Below are 18,419 nucleotides of genomic sequence, written 5' to 3' on the forward strand. Positions count from 1 at the left end.
GAGTTTTTGTGTTGTAATGAGTATGATTTTTTTTTTAATGACCACTTAGCTTTTTTCACAACAATATTTGTGTTCACAAACCAAGTGCCATAAAATGTTAAAAAAATTCAAAATGTATAATTCTATGTTCTAAATTCGGTCAGAAGTGACCAAAGACTGCACAAGGGTTAAGAGATTATATTGCAATTGATTTAGGATCCCCAGACTGCTGAAGTGTTAAAAAGCAATGGGAGATGCTCTATGATCTCTCAATTAGCAAGTGCTTTGTCCAGTTTTCAGCACTGTACAGCAACTATGCAACACCTGACATAACTGTAAACTTATAAATGTCAATTTATTAATCACTACAAGATTAATAGATTTGCTCTGTAGCTCTTTCAAACATGTTTCAGGTTTGATTACTGACTATTTTAGGGACTTTTTTAACATAGAAAAAAAGCCACCATTGTGCACATAATCAAATCAAAGTCAAAGTGGTTACAGTAAGTAACTTTGCAACTACATGTCAGCTAAATATCACTAGTATTAGCAAACTGTTAGATTAGCGTTAGTAGAATACATTGACATACTGTACTTGAAAATCTGCAGCTATTAGACAGTGTATTAATACTGTAATGACTTGTACATGCAAAATTACTTATAATCAGTCGAATGTCTAAAGGGAACTATCAAATTAAAGTGTTACCATCTAAGCATGTAACTGTGCACTGTGACAGCTTACATTACACATGTGAAATAGATAGTTAGTTAGTGAGTACATTTACTTCACACTAGATGGCGCTCATCTACAATAGTTTGATACTGTAAAGGTTTGTGAGAATATATTCTATAGTCCAAATTTTTGAGAATGATATAAAATCAGATTGTTTTATTGGGGTTAGGGATAGTGGCTCAGGGTTTATTAAAAATAAATAAAAATCAAAAGAAGCAACTGAAATATCACATAGGCTAGATATTCAGACTATTTGCTTTTTAGCTCATGCATCCTATTTCTCTGAATCATCTTTGAATATGTTTCTTCACTTTGACTAGAGCCTATCTGTGGCAAATTCAATAAATAGAAATGATGTGGAAAAGCACACTCATGTCTATGAAAATACATATCAGAGCAATAATTAATTGAATGCATTTTAGCATCTGGCTGCAACACAGCAACAATTTAAACTAAATACTTTTTGAATGCACCAAAAAAAAGAAAAAAAAATCCACTGTCATTATCATCTCACTATCCTTTTAACATTCTAAGAAGATGTTGATTCAGTTTCAGCCTTTACCACATAGTCATGCAGAACAAAACAGCCCACACCCTCTTATCTTAATCGAGGATCAAGAAGTCGTCTTCCATTCACCAGGTGATCAAAGCAATGAGTGGTGAAGGTATTGATAATCTTAAGGGTGGGGGATTTTAAAACTGTGCTTTACATTACTCTAAATATATGACCAATTTCCTGTGAATGTCCCTTTGACTGCTCTATATATTTGTCAAACAGTCTCCAAATGGCTGACTCAATTTTGGTGTTTATGTCGGAAAAAAATTGAAATATGCAAAGGAAAAATATTTTATTTTTTCAATCTTGCTCATGCTTGTTTCTCAGAATGAGACATTTTATATGTAAACTAAATGAAAGGATGTTCATTTTATCAAACCCACTGATCATCATGTGGTTGCAGTTGTTTGCGCTGTCACAAAAACATGTTACATGTGCTGTTAACTAGGTAAAAAAAACACTGCAGGTTGGTAGATATCGATACACAATGCATCTTATTGAAATTGTAAAACAGTGCATATGTGAAGATTTAGGTTTTGCCTGGTTGTCTTTTCTGCATTGATAAATGAAATGTGTAGAGATGCTGTGTGGAGGACAAGCTTGTGTTTCCTTAGTTGGGCCTCCTAACGTTATAGTCTCTGATGTGTGAACATGCCTCTTCCTGTGCGTGTGTGTGTGTGTGTGTGTGTGCATGTAGGAGAAAGAGAGATATATTTAACATCTTACAGCTCACATCAGAGGTTCTCTCGTACAGTATGTCTAGTAACTATAGAACTTATGAATTCATTTACACTTACTGATTTTGTGCTGTTTTATGTACTGGATTTGTTTGTGTAAAAATATGGTATTCTCATATTTATAAACATGAAATATGTCTTTACTCCCATATATATATATATATTAGAGTGTATAGAACATTCAACTGGCTGAGAATATGTTTCATTGAAAGCTCAACAGAAGCAAAGAAGAGTCATAACTCTTAAAGGGAGTCATAAAGTTTATCTTTGGTTTTCTGAGATCTGTCATGTGAAATGTTTACTCATTTCTCAAAAGTTTCAATGGCCTTAGAGTAATCTAAGAAAAGTGTTTTTTCCCTTAAAAAGGCAAGTTCCCACCACACATTTTGCACTTGTTATGCTTCACTTCAACTGTGAACGTAGTAAACAAAAACTGAATTTTGCTCTGAGATTACGAATTTGTTAATTCATTATTATTATTTTTTTTTTGTTATAAGTTATTTATTATAAGTGCCTTATGTATAAAAAGAGGTATGGCCAATTTAACAGTTATATAATAACAACAACTTATTGGTTATTTGGTGGTAACTTACTTGAGTTATTAGATTACTAGAGAATTTACAGAAAAGAAGAAAAAAAATCTGTTAAAATTATGTCTGGCCAAAATAAAAATAAAAAAGATTCGTAAACGTTGAGCTCCCCTATAAAAAAAAATAATAATAATAAAGACCAGTCTGTACATCTTACTCTTTGCAAAAGCAGTTTAAATCAACATCTTGCTGTTTTATCTTTAAGAGTTGACACAAACCTGCAGTTCAGTGAGAAAATTAAAGGAAAATTCTGATGTAAAAAGTGTCAATAGACTTGTCTCTACAAAGTTCAACAATACACGCTAGTTCTATTCTAGTTTGCAGAAGTGAAACTGTTTTTCTGCACAAGCCCTGTAGGTCAGTTCCATTGCAATTTGATACTAAAGAAAATTAATTAACATCCAGCTACTATGGCTATGATGGTACATATAGCCTATAATGTAAGCACTATACTAATTTGACTGTGCATGAACATTTGGTCAGACTCGAAAACTGTAGGTACAGTTTTCCTAAAAATTATGTCATAAATTAAACATGCGTTCCCAATGTGGTGCACAAAAGACAATATTTTAAAGAATGCTTTAAATGTGTTTTCCATTTCCTCAGTGACTTTCATTGTAGATAAAAATTTATTAATTAAATAAATAGACAGTCTCTCTCTCTCTCTCTCTCTCTCTCTCTCTCTATTGACTGTCTATTTATTTAGTAAGCCTACAAAGAAAGTCACTGAGGAAATGGAAAAAAACATTTAAAGCATTCTTTAAAAATATTGTATTTTTTGTTGATTAATCTCTTAATCTCCTTAAATGTGACACACACACACACACACACACACACACACACACACACACAAAAGAGTGTACCGAAATCTATTCAGGCTTTGAGGCGTATCTATTAGGGCACATTGTTCACGTGCACAGAAGTGTCTAAATGCTGTGGAGAACCAGCTGACTTTCTGCCAGCATCGTTTAGCGCCTCTAATGGCCAAAAATACTCCGCGCGACTAAACGTTACCGAGTTATGCTCTCGAGGTAGTCAGTTCTGAGACAGCCTATGATACTTGAAGAGCAACTGTTAAAGCTGTAGTTTCATGTGTATTGAGAATGGAATATACACCATACTCTTTCGTTAGTTGGTAGGCTGCGTGAGTAAAAGTAGCTGACTGTTAGAGGAGGCTACAATGCGCAAGTGCTCGGCTGCATTTTACATTACTCTAGGTATGTGTTTTAGTTGTGTTTTTAAACAAGTATTTAAACAGAAGTCTGTCATTAGTATTGCATTTCATTCATATGGTTGCTGAGGTGAATTTCAGTAGATTTAATACATTTCAGGTTTGGTATCTCTCTGGACAACTGAAGCGTCAACAGGTCAGTACAAGCGCGTGTGTGTGTGTTTACCTGTAAGCAATAAACAAGTTTTAGAAACAAGTAATAAACAAGTTTTTTTAAAGATGTTTTAAAAAATAAAACAAAGACATATTAAAGATTTTGCAGTGTTTCTAGGTCAGTAATGAACAACTCTTTGTACAAAACATCATTGTATCTACATTTTTATTTGTTTCTATTTAAGCACAAGATTCTATTTAGAGCTTTCTCAAATCATGCTGGATTACACTAACCCGTGGAGTTCATTTTTTTAACATTCTTAAAAAAAACGGATTATTTTGTGCAACTTTCTCCTTTTGCAGGCTCTTATAGTCATTGTTTAGAAGATAATAATAAATAAAATTAAAAAATGCTTAACACAGTTTATCATTGTAACTTTACAGGATCCTGTAACTGTGGACGTGACACTTTTAACTTATTGAAAAATAAATGTAACAACACAGAAGGTAAGAATTTAACATTTCCACCAATGAAGCTATGTCTTTTTATCCAGTAAATTGGAGTAAAATTGACTACTTAGAATAGCCTACTTAGTGTTACATAGGGTGACCATATTTTAGTTTTCCAAAAAGATGACAGTACAGGGACTAGGGTGTGGTTGGTTGGTGGCTAAAGTAGTGCCCAAAGTAACGCAATGACCATATCCCAAATATCAAAACTCATTCATGTCATTTCCATACTTACAATTTTTTTGTCACTGTTATGCATATTGATCATAAACACAGCTAAAAAGTTTCCTACCATTAGTCCTCCTTCACAAAACTCAAAAGCACAGTTAAATCAGGTAGTAGAATGCAAAATGTTTCTATTGATGGTTTTCACATGACGTCATTGACACATCAAGTTCTGTGCTTATGAAAATGTGTCAAGACAAATGTCCTATTGCAAAATTTCCAATTAAACATATTCAGTTATTGTTCAAGTGAGGCACTGTGCAAGTTGCCCTATAAACTGCTTTCTGACAAATAAGGCAGTTGAGTGGAGAGTATAAGGATAGTGCATTTAATTTCTGACATGACCAGAGTTTGAATCTTCCTTTTTCCAATTCTATTCTTCTCCCTTTTCCTATATGTATATGCAATCCCACGTTTTTTTCTGGTTTATTAGCTAAGTAGATCGGATGAAATATTATATAATGTAAAATATAAACTAGCCCTTAACCTTCTTGACTGTTTAACAATTAAAAATGAATCGCTATAAAATAAAATGGTTTACACAATTTGGACAAACACTGTTTACATTTAATTTTCTCCAAGTCCTATTTTGTACTGTATTTGTGGCAAATTCCTTTTTTTTTGGATTCTCATTCTCATATTCTCATTTCACAGGAGTCTATGATTTGACATGCTATGTAAAATATAAGAAATCTCTTGTGTCCGTCTGTGAATGGAAAGGAGACATATCAATCTCATACATGCTGTACACACAACAGTAAGTTTCTGTAGGAAGTTATAAATGTGATGATTTCAGCTTTATTCTGTTTGTAGTCTGGCTGAGCTTCACACATTTGCTATTGTATGATTGTTATTGCTTACTTATATATAAAATTTGATAACTGAAAATTCCATTCAACAATCCACACTCGTTGTTTGCTGTGTAGGAGGAGATGTAATTGTGTAAATGTACATCAGAAGAATGGAACTTGGACTTCTGATGACTTTCCTGTTTTCTCAAAATGGAATGTGACAGCTCACGTTATTGCAAGCAGTGGATATCCACACTGGTGCACCTACAAAAATTTCAGCGAAATTCCATCCAAGATTAGTATGTTAATGTACAATATTAGTATTTGTAACTTTCACTTTATTAATATTTTAACTGTTTCTAAACCTTAATCTAAATATACTGATTTAAATAGCATTTTCCAGAAATAGTTGTTACTAGCAGTTCTAGTATTAATAGAAGCTGCTTGAAAATTATTTGACTAGACAAAAATTTCTGCAGGTAAGTATGTTATTCTGTAAAGTTTTCTTTCTTTGCAGCAATGTGTGGTCCTCATTCAAAACTAACTTACAGAAGAAGCTCAGGCCATCTGACTGTGCAGGTGGAGTGGGGAGATGAAAGCAGATATATTAAAAACTTCTTTGTAGAGTACAAAGAGTTCAACACTACAATCTGGAAAGAGGTCAGTAACAACAACCCAGAAGTTTAAGAGTATATAAGGCTCCATTATACAATATCCTTGTTTTTATTCTGTTTATGCACATATGCAAAATAAAGTGAAACATAATAACTTTTTTGTTCAACTTTGTTATTTAAAGGTGGGCCACAAAGTAATTGTTTAAATAAGGCACAGTATTCACCCTATGGAATTTTATTGAATTCATAACCAAATAATGCTAATAGCGAATTGTGATATTTATGAACATAATTAGCCTACTTGAAATACATTCTCATATTTTTTTTAGATTTCTCCAACCTGTCAGATGAGTACAAAAGGGTGTCTTTTTTTCTTTCTAATCCCCGATTAAATTCTCTATTAAGTAATAGAGTGTGGATTATTGTAGATTTGAAAAAGCACTCTATACTAGGGTGTGGTGTGACTTTGTGGTTAAAGATATGGGGCCTCATTTATAAAATGTTTGTGAGGGTTTAAACCCCAAAAGTATTTGTCAGAACAAACTATACAATAGGAGTAGCTTATAACAGTACATTCCAGCTCTTTTTAGGGATCCGGATCATTTGGCTCATCCCAGCTCAGCAAGAAGAACAGGCTCTTTTGGCTAACAAATGGCTCTTTATTTTGTATCACTTCTAGCTTTAAATTAAATTGTCGGTGTTTTGACTTGTCTGGTATGTGTGCATAAATATAATTATTCAAAGTAATTAAACTAAAACATTAAAAAATATGAAATAAAAAAATATAAAATGCCCTGTAATATTCAATTTTGTTAAATTACACTAATTCAAATTTACACAATTGAAATTCGATTGTTTTGTCATATTTCTGGCTCCATAAGCCTTTTCAGAAATAACATAATTTGACATTATTTTTGGTATAAAAACAAAAAACCTAATTTACGTAAAAACATAAAACTGTTCCAGAACATTATTACACAGATTTCCCAGGTACATCTCTAAGATGTCTACTAAAGAGTGCTTGATCTGGGAAACATCTGCTGTGTAAAAAATCCAATAAACTTCTTAGAAAAAGCAGATGTACATACATTCTAAGACATAAAGATCTTCAAGTCATCTGATAGCAAACATCTTAAGGCGGGCATACACGGTGCGAATTCGGATGGTCGGAAGATCGTATGTCCACGCACACGTCACGAGTGAGTTTATCTGAAAATCGTACGGACGAGGTGATATACGACACGATTTTACGACCTGCCAATTTCCGAAGCAATCGCACAAAGTTGATAGGTGTGTTCGACTTGAAGCAGCGCTGCACAGAAGGATCACTGTATGACATTAAAGTACAGTGAGAGCGATAAGAGGGCACACGGATCCAATGCATTCAAATCACTCTCACGGTACTTTGATGTCATACAAGTGATCATTCTGTGCTGCGCTGCTTCAAGCCTAATATAACTGCTCTCCCTCTCTCATAACTGCATAGAAAATATTGATATGAGCCGTGACTGTTTCCTACACATACAGGTTCTTTATCAGCAACAGGAAACTGGGACGTCTGGTCACCCTAGTGTGTGTGTGTGTGTGTGTGTGTTCTTGTATATGGTTTATGGGGACACAAATATCTATAATGACATGGGTATTACAATGTAAACATGGTTTATGAGGACACTTCCTGTGTGGGCATCTGTCTTGTCTGCTCGGTGGTAGTGGCCCTCTGCACCACCCTGGTGGTCCTCTGTCTTGACCCCAAAGCGGTGGTAGTTCTCTGCACCGCTCTGGTGGGCGTCAATCCCGTTTGCTCGGCCTTGGTGGGCTCCAGTTCCACCTGCTCCACCCTGGATTCCTGCCCTGTCGGCTCTGCCCTGGGCCCCTGAACTTTCCGTTCCCTCCTGGCCTCTTTGTTTTGTTGTTGTTGTTTTTTTTTTTCACTTCCGGTCTCTGTTTCCCTCTATGGACCTGGCCCATCCTCCCTCCCCCTTATCCTCCACCAGTCCACCTCCCTCCTGGTCTCTGTGTTCCTTGGTTTGTTCTTGTGTTCGGTGGAGCATCTGTTAGCTGCTCCTTGGGGGGTGGGGTGGGGGGGGGGGGTAAAGTCACAGTGTCTGGTCTGTGTTTCCCTGGGTGTCCACTAGTGGTCTCACTTCCCCATAGTCACCCCACTGCAGGCACTACATTTACCACAAAGCCTTTGTCCCTTTCATCACTGTTAATTGCACACCTGTTAATTGCACTCAGCTGTCTCCACTTTCATCTTTTCCACCTGTCTATATAAACCGGTCTGTTTCTATCTGTTTCATGGAGTCCTTGTTTTCTGTCACCCGGTTTTCTCGTGTCCCTTCTGTTTAAAATGTTTCTTTGGACTGCTTTCGTTGTTTTTGACCTCCTGCCTGTTTTGGATTTGCTTTTGGATTACCCCATTAAAACACTGCAATTGGATCTCTCATTTCCTGTGTGCATTCGTAACAATGGATCAACAAATCTGCTTGTTCAACCGCACAGACGTCATGAATTCAAACTGAAAGCTCACTTACTTTTAAGACATGTTTAAAATGATCGGATTCGGCAGGCCAGGAAGAGCTCGTAAGGCACTCTGCTCGGATCGTTATTCCTCGCACATGATATGAGCCGCGACCATACATGCTTACAAAAACTCCAAAAAATACATCTTGCAGATGTTAATGCAGACATTAAATAGATGTGATGTATCAGGGTGTGTGCTCTCAGGGTGAATTATCCAAAACAGAAACTAATATAAACAAATCATACTCAAAATATAACATGGTGTGACATATAACAGAAAAAAAACCTAAATTGCAATGTGCAAAATTGAGTCTGTTGATGTGTTTGTACTTGCGACCAAACGTGGGCAAGAATCATCACTTACACTTCAAAGCAAAATAAGTTAGTACCATGAAATGTGTGTAGCTAACAAGCAGTGTGGGAAAAAAATCATCCAGTTATTTTGTAAGGTGGCTGAGAGAAACTTTACAAAACACATGCAAATAAAAAAAGCGCCAGGAAATTAAGAAACATTTTAATCAGTTTTCATACTGTAAATTCTCACAGCACAACTTAATACAGAAACATTCCAGTAGCACAGACTACAATAAAATTACATCAACAAAATTATAATGTACATAATAAATGCCAGGTTATTAGCAGGGAGTCCCAGTCACCTCAGTCAGCCCAGTCAGAGGTCACACTTGTAGTTCAGTTCGTTGGGTTCATTTGTTCCAGACCAAAAAGGAAAATCAAACATTTGTTCTTGGTGTTCACATTGGTGTTCTTGACGGCGAACCTAAAGACACCAAACCTAAATGCATAGTGATATATTCACAACCTGATTGGATGGTTCTACTTCAAAAGTTCTACTTTTGAGGAAGAAGTTAAGAAGAATGAGAATCATCCTCATCCAGCCCCCTCTGAAACACATCTTGCCTCTCCAGCTCATCCCACTCCTGGACCCCCCACATTCCTAACCAATGGCTCCGATCACCCATTACCTTCCATTTAACCCAGAGCTCATAGATGGACATCAAACTGTGCTGATCTGGGGGCCAAGATGGTAGACCCCACATACCAGTCTGTCCGGTCAGTGCTCAAATCCACATCCATTTTCCAGTCTTCAGTTCCAAGCTCCTTCTCAGTCCTCAGCCCAGAAACACCAGCCACTCCACAGTCAAGTTTACCGGTCGCTCCACTGTCAAGCCTGCCAGCCACTCCGCTATCAAGCACACTGGCCGCTCCACTGTCAAGCCCGCCAGCCAATTCACTCTCAAGCACTATGATGAAAGCAGCTATCTCCTTAACCACAGCCCAAAAAAGAGAAAGAAGAGGAAAAGACTGTTGGCCCTGGCCCCTGACCAGAATTGAGAAATGGTTCTAGCCCCTGACCAGTCGAGAGTCTGCCTCAGATTCTGACCCTTAATACTTTTCAAGTCAAGTCAAGTCACCTTTATTTATATAGTGCTTTAACAAAATACATTGGGTCAAAGCAACTGAACAACATTCATTAGAAAAACAGTGTGTTAATAATGCAAAATGACAGTTAAAGGCAGTTCATCATTGAATTCAGTGATGTCATCTCTGTTCAGTTTAAATAGTGTCTGTGCATTTATTTGCAATCAAGTCAACGATATCGCTGTAGATGAAGTGACCCCAACTAAGCAAGCCAGAGGCAACAGCGGCAAGGAACCGAAACTCCATCGGTGACAGAATGGAGAAAAAAACCTTGGGAGAAACCAGGCTCAGTTGGGGGTCCAGTTCTCCTCTGACCAGACGAAACCAGTAGTTCAATTCCAGGCTGCAGCAAAGTCAGATTGTGCAGAAGAATCATCTGTTTCCTGTGGTCTTGTCCTGGTCCTCTGAGACAAGGTCTTTACAGGGGATCTGTATCTGGGGCTCTAGTTGTCCTGGTCTCCGCTGTTTTTCAGGGATGTAGAGGTCCTTTCTAGGTGCTGATCCACCATTTGGTCTGGATACGTACTGGAACCGGGTGACTGCAGTGACCCTCTGATCTGGATACAGACTGGATCTGGTGTCTACGGTGAACTCGGAATAAGAGAGAAACAGACTAATATTAGCATAGATGCCATTCTTCTAATGATGTAGAACAGGGGTTGGCAACCTACGGCACGCGTGCCAACAGTGGCACGCAGAGGGATAATCGCTGGCACGCAAGCAATAAGGAAAACTGTATAATGACGTACAGTTTGATGTAATAACTTCTCATAGTCACACAGCCTGTTAGGAGCTACAAATACTATTAAAGTGTGAGAATTAACTTGCATGGATGCACGTGCAAACACTGCACATACTAGGTGCTTCAGATCAAAGCCTCGGTCTAACAGCACTCGTCAATGTCAAAATCACTGAGATGGCCAATCAGATCAAAGTAGGCGGGGTTTACTGTTCACAGAAGCAGAGCGCGAAGCGTCAGTTTAACGTTAAAGAGAGTGAGGTAAGATGAAGCTGCAAATCAATTAACATTAGTCAACTTTTAATAATACGTTTTACCATAGAAATGTTAAATGACCTAAAGCTATATCCAGTGATGAAAAATTTTCTGAAATATGGCCATTTTGAGAGAAAGAAAGTGGGGGGGGGGGGGGGGGGGGTGTAAATTGTCTCTCTCTGCAAACAATGAAGCGATTTTGCCCCTTTGTTGTTGAGAAATATAATGTAGCGATTCAGTATCGATTAATAAAAGTAGCGTGACAACACTCATAGGTTTATGAGCTTCTGAATGCTACTTTTTGCACAGCACGATCTCAGATCTCTGTGTGCGAGTGGTGTGTGTTGTGTGTGTGTGTCTGTGTGTGCACGTTCATCAATTAAAGCAGTGCATTAACGTTGATTAAACGTTAAAAAAACTTTTTTTTATCGTATAATAAAAAATTGTGTATGTACCGTTTAAATACAGAATTATATCGGGGTGTGGGGGGGGGGGGCTGTGCACACTTGGCACAGTGGTTAACCATAAAAATAAAAAATGGCACGTCATGCCGAAAAGGTTGCTGATCCCTGATGTAGAAAGTATATCGGGTGTTATGGGAAGTGTTCCCGGTTCCAGTTTACCTAATAATGCAGCCTAAAAATCCTTTAATGGATTTTGATATTCTAGGTATTATCAAATTGCCTGAGTTTTGAGAATGTAGCGGATGTAGAGGATTATAATGTAAAAGGAGCTCATTCAAATACTGAGGTGCTAAACCATTCTGGGCTTTATAAGTAATAAGCAATATTTTAAAATCTATACGATGTTTGATAGGGAGCCAGTGCAGTGTTGACAGGACTGGGCTAATATACTTCCTGGTTCTAGAAAGAACTCTTGCTGCTGCATTTTGGACTAGCTGTAGTTTGCAGTATGCAAAACAAACCGATAGCTCACTTAATTAGCATGCAGAACAACCACCCAATAAAGCATTACAATAATCTAACCTTGAGGTCATAAATGCATAGATTAACATTCCTGCATTTGACATTGAGAGAATAGGCTGTAATTTAGATATATTTTGAGATGGAAAAATGCAGTTTTACAAATGCTAGAAACGTGGCTTTCTAAGGAAAGATTGCGATCAAATAGCACACCTAGGTTCCTGATGACGAAGAATTGACAGAGTAGCCATCAAGTCTGAGTCAAGAGTTTTTAGGTCCTATAATTAACACCTCTGTTTTTCAGAATTTAGCAGTAAGAAATTACATGTCATCCAGTTTTTTATATCGACTGTGCATTTCATTAGTTTTTCAAATTGGTGTGTTTCACCGGGCCGCGAAGAAATATAGCGCTGAGTATCATCAGCATAACAGTGAAAGCTAACACCATGTTTCCTGATGATATCTCCCAAGGGTAACATATGAAGCGTGAAGAGTAGCGGCCCTAGTACTGAGCCTTGATGTACTCCATACTGCACTTGTGATCCATATGATACATCTTCATTCACTGCTACGAACTGATGGCGGTCATATAAGTACGATTTAAACCTAAAATTAAAAGTAATGTACTTCCATTAATGCCAACAAAGTGTTCAAGTCTATGCAAAAGAATGTTGAGGTCAATTGTGTCAAACGCAGCACTAAGATCCAATAAAACTAAGAGAGAGATACAACCACGATCAGATGATAAGAGCAGGTCATTTGTAACTCTAAGGAGAGCAGTCTCAGTGCTATGATACGGTCTAAATCCTGACTGGAAATCCTAACATATACCATTTTTCTCTAAGAAGGAATATAATTGTGAGGATACCACCTTTTCTAGTATCTTGGACAGAAAAGGGAGATTCGAGATTGGTCTATAATTAACTAGTTCATTGGGGTCAAGTTGTGGTTTTTTTGATGAGAGGCTTAATAACAGCCAGTTTGAAAGTTTTGGGGACATATCCTAATGACAATGAGGAATTAATATGTAACAATAAAAACTTCATAATCTCGGGAAGAAGGAGGCGGGAACCGGCGGACAATCAAAATTAAACTTTAATAATCAAATAAAGACAAAACAGCACGATAGCCCCTCAAGGCCGACTGCTGTGCACAAACAAAACCAAAACACAACACAACTAAAACCCAGGCCTGGTCCTCTCTTGTCCTTCACTGTCGTCGCTCCGGTTTTATATCCTTCCATCTCCTCCGTGGGACTCGAGACCGGTTGGTCGAGCAGGTGTCGCTCATTTCTCAATCACTCCACTAGCCTCGCCCCGTTCCTACGGCTCTCGGCCCCACCCCACTCGTCACATAATAATAGTCAGAAGAGGATCTATGACTTCTGGAAGCACCTCATTTAGGAGCTTAGATGGTATAGGGTCTAACATACATGTTGTTGGTTTAGATGATTTTTGAATAAATGAAGTTTATAAAATTCTTCCTCTCCTATAGTAGAGAATGAGTGGAACTGTTCCTCAGGGGGTCTATAGTGCACTGTCTGATACAATAATGTAGCTGACGGCTGAAGGGTTACAATTATATCTCTAATAGTATCGATTTTAGAAGTAAAGTAGTTCATAAAGTCATTACTGCTGTGATGTTGGGAAATGTCAACACTTGTTAAGGCTTTATTTTTCATTAATTTCACCACTGTATTGAATATATACCTGGGGTTATGATATTTTTCTTTTAAAAGAGAAGAAAAGTAATTGGATTCTAGCAGTTTTAATGCTTTTCTGTAGGATAGGATACTTTCCCGCCAAGCAATACGAAATACCTATAGTTTTGTTTTCCTCCAGCTGCGCTCCATTTTTCGGGCTGCTCTCTTTAGGGTGCGAGTATGCTCATTATACCATGGTGTCATACTGGTTTCCTTAACCTTCCTTAAGCGTAAAAGAGCAACTGTATTTAAAATGCTAGAAAAGAGAGACTCCATAGTTACTGTTACATCATCAAGTTGTTCTGAGGTTTTGGATATGCTAAGGAATTTGGATACATTTCAGAGCTCAACAGGGAGCCCCGTCACGTCACAGAGCTCAACAAGGCGTCCAACCCTCCTTCTTCTCCTGAGTCTCCTCAACTCTCCTCCTGAGTCTCCAATGGTACCATCCAGCACTCCTGCATATCCTGAGTCCAGCCCAGAAAGGGCTCGTGCTCACAATTTACTGTAAGCCCAGGGAGGGCTGCTGTTCCCACGTCCTGCCAGGGAGGACCATGGATCCCGAGTCAAGCCCAGGGAGGGCTGCTGTTCCCACGTCTGGCACAGGGAGGGCCTCAGATCCAAAGTCTAGCCCAGAGAGCGCTCCTGTTCCCACACCTAGCCCAGAGAGGGCTGTTGTTCCTATGTCGGGCCCAGGGAGGGTCTCAGTTCCCAAGTTCAACCCAGAGAGAGCTGGTTTTACCATATCTAGCCCAAGGAGGGCTCCAGTTTCCATGTCCAGCCTAGAGAGGGTAGCTGTTCCCACGTATGGCCCAGTCAGAGCCTAAGTTACAGAGTTACAAGAGAGAGCAGCAGTTCTCGCAATTCTCGTGTACTCACAGATCATGATTCTTGCCCAAGGAAGGCTCCTGTTAACCTAGTGATGCAACAATACCAATTTTTCAGAACCAAACCAATCCCAATCCGATACGCTACCAGCAAAGTTTTTTTTTTAAACAATGTAAAATTTCTATACTTCTCTGTGTAGACTTGATCGTTACTCTTTTGTGTGTTAAACACAATCAAATACAACATCCTTTTAATGAACAATAACAAATGAAAAAATATATAATCATAATCTATGACATAAATATTATTATAAACTAGGTTTGTGGATCATTCAGCAGCAAAAGGATAATCTAGAAAAATCACGGGTGCACAATAATTTTATAAAATCTAGTGAAATATTTTATTTACAAATAAAAGTGAATAAGTCTAAAATCTGGTAAAATGTTACACATTGCTCTTTGTATTGTTGTAAAATACATTCATGAAAAAACAAGTAAATCTAATCTATAATATATATCCATTTTATTATGACCGCAAATTTATGTTTGCAGGCAAATTGGTTGTTAGTCTGTCTATAATTATTATTATTATTATTCTGACATTTGATTATTCTAGTTAACTCTTAACTTTATATTTACTTATTCATTAGGAGTCTGTGTCGCTCAGGGTGCCTCATGTTGGCCACTCTACGAGGGCCCCGCGATCACAAACTTGCCAGTCTTATTATTATTAGAGGTTAGGAATAACACTATTTACAGGTGCTTCTCAATATATTAGAATGTCGAGGAAAAGTTCATTTATTTCAGTAATACAACTCAAATTTTGAAACTCATGTACAGTATTAAATAAATTCAATGCACACAGACTGAAGTAGTTTAAGTCTTTGGTTCTTTTAATTGTGGTGATTTTGTCTCACATTTAACAAAAACCCACCAACAATCTCAACAAATTAGAATACTTCATAAAACCAACCCCCCCCCCCCCCCCCCAAAAAAACATTTAGTGAATTGTTGGCCTTCTGGAAAGTATGTTAATTTACTGTACATGTACTCAATACTTGGTAGGGGCTCATTTTGCTTTAATTACTGCCTCAATTCGGCGTGGCATGGAGGTGATCCATTTGTGGCACTGCTGAGGTTGTAAGGAAACCCAGGTTTCTTTGACAGTGGCTTTCAGTTCATCTGCATTGTTTGGTCTCTTGTTTCTCATCTTCCTCTTAATAATAGCCCATAGATTCTCCATGGGGTTCAGGTCTGGTGAGTTTGCTGGTCAGTCAAGCACACCAACACCATGTTAATTTAACCAACTTTTGGTGCTTTTGTCAGTGTGGGTAGGTGCCAAATCCTGTTGGAAAATGAAATCAGCATCTTCGAAAAGCTGTTCAGCAGAAGGAAGCATGAAGTGCTCCAAGAGTTCCTGCTAAATGGGTGCAGTGACTTTGGTTTTCAAAAAACACAATGTACCAACACCGACAGATGACACTACACCCAAAATCATCACAGAATGTGGAAACTTAACACAGGACTTCAAGCAACTTGGACTATGAGCTTTTCCACCGTTCCTCCAGACTCTAGGACCTTGGTTTCCAAATGAAATACAAAACTTGCTATCATCTGAAAAGAGGACTTTGGACCACTGGGCAACAGTCCAATTCTTCTTCTCCTTAACCCATGTAAGACACCTCAGCAGTGGCTTAAAAAGAGCAATACAACAACTGTATCCAAATTCCTTGATAAGTTTGTCTGTGGTGGTCCGTTCCTTGTGACGTTCAATCAAATTCTTGAATCGATTTCGCTTGACATCCCTCATAAGGCTGCGGTTCTCTCGGTTGGTTGTGCATCCTTTTTTCTCCACATTTTTCCTTCCACTCAACTTTCTGTTAACATGCTTGGATACAGCACTCTTTGAACAGCCAGCTTCTTTGGCAATGAATCTTTGTGGCTCCTTGTGAAGGGTGTCAATGATTGTCTTTTGGACAACTGTCCGATCATCAGTCTTCCCCATGATTGTGTAGCCTAGTGAACCAATCTGAGAGACCATTTTGAAGGATCAGGAAACATTTACAGGTGTTTTGAATTAATTAGTTGATTGGCATGTCACCATATTCTAATTTGTTGAGATAGTGAATTGCTGGGATTTTGTTAAATGTGAGCCAAATCATCACAATGAAAATAACCAAAGACTTAAACTACTTCAGTCTGTGTGCACTGAATTTATTTAATATAAGAGATTCACAATCTGAGTTGAATTACTGAAATAAATTAACTTTTTCACAACATTCTAATTTATTGAGAAGCACCTGTATAACCCAAAGAGTGATTCCGTTCCTTGAATGCATCCCAGAGAGGGTACCCATTCCCGAGTACTGCAATGAGTGGGCTTCTATCTCTAGGTCCAGTTCATAGTCAAAGGGAGCCACTATCTCAGCACCATCCTCGCTTCTTCGGTCATCTGCCTGCCTGCCTGCCTCCCTACAAGCGCTTCTTCAACTCCTTGCCCTCATCCTGAACCCCCACCCTCCCTCCACAGTTGGCACATCTACAGCGCAAGGTCAGGCTGATTAATGTCAGCACTGGCAGGGAGTCCCAGTCACCACAGTCACCACTATCACCCCATTCACCGCAGTCATCAGCCACAGCGCACACCAGATCCCAATCACCAGAGCACTGATTGCTCGCAACATGCCTTAGCTTGTTAAGCTGCTTATATCACAGCACTCTCCACACTGCCTCATCGTCTGGTCTACAGTTTGCATTACCAAATTTAGCCTGACTCCTTACCTTGTATACTTACCTTTGTTTACTCACCCCTAGATGCTCCTTTGTGTATTTACCATATTATTTTCTTGTATTAAGGGAGTAAAATGTAAATAAATAAAACGCTGATAGTGCTGGATGGCACTCAGACAGGACCTGACTCATACTGTCCACTTAAAGGAGCCGGCTTGGCTGCAAACAACACATCACTAATGAAAGCTAAGTCTGGTCTGAACTTATATCTAGTTGACCTACTTCAGGGATTGGCAACTCTGGTCCTGTGGAGGGCCACTCTCCTGTAGAGTTTAGCTCCATCCCTAATCAAATACACCTAAAAAAAAATCTAAACTTTTGGATCTTAAGAATTGCTTAAGCTGAATATTATAGGCAGGTGTGTTTGTTTAGGTATGGAACTAAACTCTGCAGGACACAGGGAATGGAGTTGCCAAACCCTGACCTCCTATATTTGCCAGATTTTGCAGTGTATGCTTTCAGAAGAAAAAAAAATGTCACTGGGGCTGTACCTTTTCAAAAACCTCTGTACTTTATCAACCCCTACAAGGTACATATTAGTACATAAATGGTACGTGTAGCGACTTTTTAAATGCTTCTGCCACAAGTGACAACTTTTGTACCTTTTTTTCTGACAGTGTACAATTATAGCACACTTAGTGGCATACCCATGATGCCACCATTGTGTCCCTGACTGTGGGACTTGACAGTATGAAGTTTTGCAGCATGTGTGGTATAACTTTGAGATTATGTTTGACCCCACAAACACGAACAAAACCCTGTGTCTAGGGACATTGTGTGCCTGTCTGGTCTGGTTGAATCCTAGACTACAAAAAAAATGACTCAGTGACATTAGAGAGAGTATAGTGTGCTTTGTCGCAAAAACTTTGATTGATGATGGTCATAAAAATTCCACCCCCCTCCCTACTGGACATCTGTTTGGACACTTGTACAGCCCCCACCCGTCTGTGACAAAATAAAATTTTAGATATGTTCGTTAAACAGTATGTGGCAGTACAAATCTTGTAACATTACAATTTAAAAACTATTTAGAGTTTGTTACCAGTTAGAAAATAAAATAAATAAATCTAGACTTACCATATTTTAAAACAAAAAAGTATCCTTCCAGATACAGTTTTTAATTTTTACAATATTTAAAAGTTAGAATTTGTTACCAGTTAG

At 38.2% G+C, this 18,419-nt stretch overlaps 1 protein-coding gene across 1 annotated transcript in view; it reads left to right on the plus strand.

Annotated features, from left to right (window-relative positions):
- Positions 1 to 3,513: 3,513 nt before the first annotated feature.
- Positions 3,514 to 18,419, plus strand: part of LOC132140188 (uncharacterized) — a 29,311-nt gene continuing 14,405 nt past the window's right edge. Inside the window, exons 1-6 of the mRNA XM_059548995.1 lie at positions 3,514 to 3,812; positions 3,927 to 3,962; positions 4,364 to 4,426; positions 5,309 to 5,411; positions 5,581 to 5,744; positions 5,963 to 6,105. Coding sequence (XP_059404978.1) covers positions 3,776 to 3,812; positions 3,927 to 3,962; positions 4,364 to 4,426; positions 5,309 to 5,411; positions 5,581 to 5,744; positions 5,963 to 6,105 — 546 coding nt within the window. The 5' untranslated portion in view covers positions 3,514 to 3,775. The remainder of the gene's footprint in view (positions 3,813 to 3,926; positions 3,963 to 4,363; positions 4,427 to 5,308; positions 5,412 to 5,580; positions 5,745 to 5,962; positions 6,106 to 18,419) is intronic.

Source organism: Carassius carassius, chromosome 5 (genome assembly GCF_963082965.1).
Source record: "Carassius carassius chromosome 5, fCarCar2.1, whole genome shotgun sequence".
In the NCBI taxonomy this organism is placed as follows: domain Eukaryota; kingdom Metazoa; phylum Chordata; class Actinopteri; order Cypriniformes; family Cyprinidae; genus Carassius; species Carassius carassius.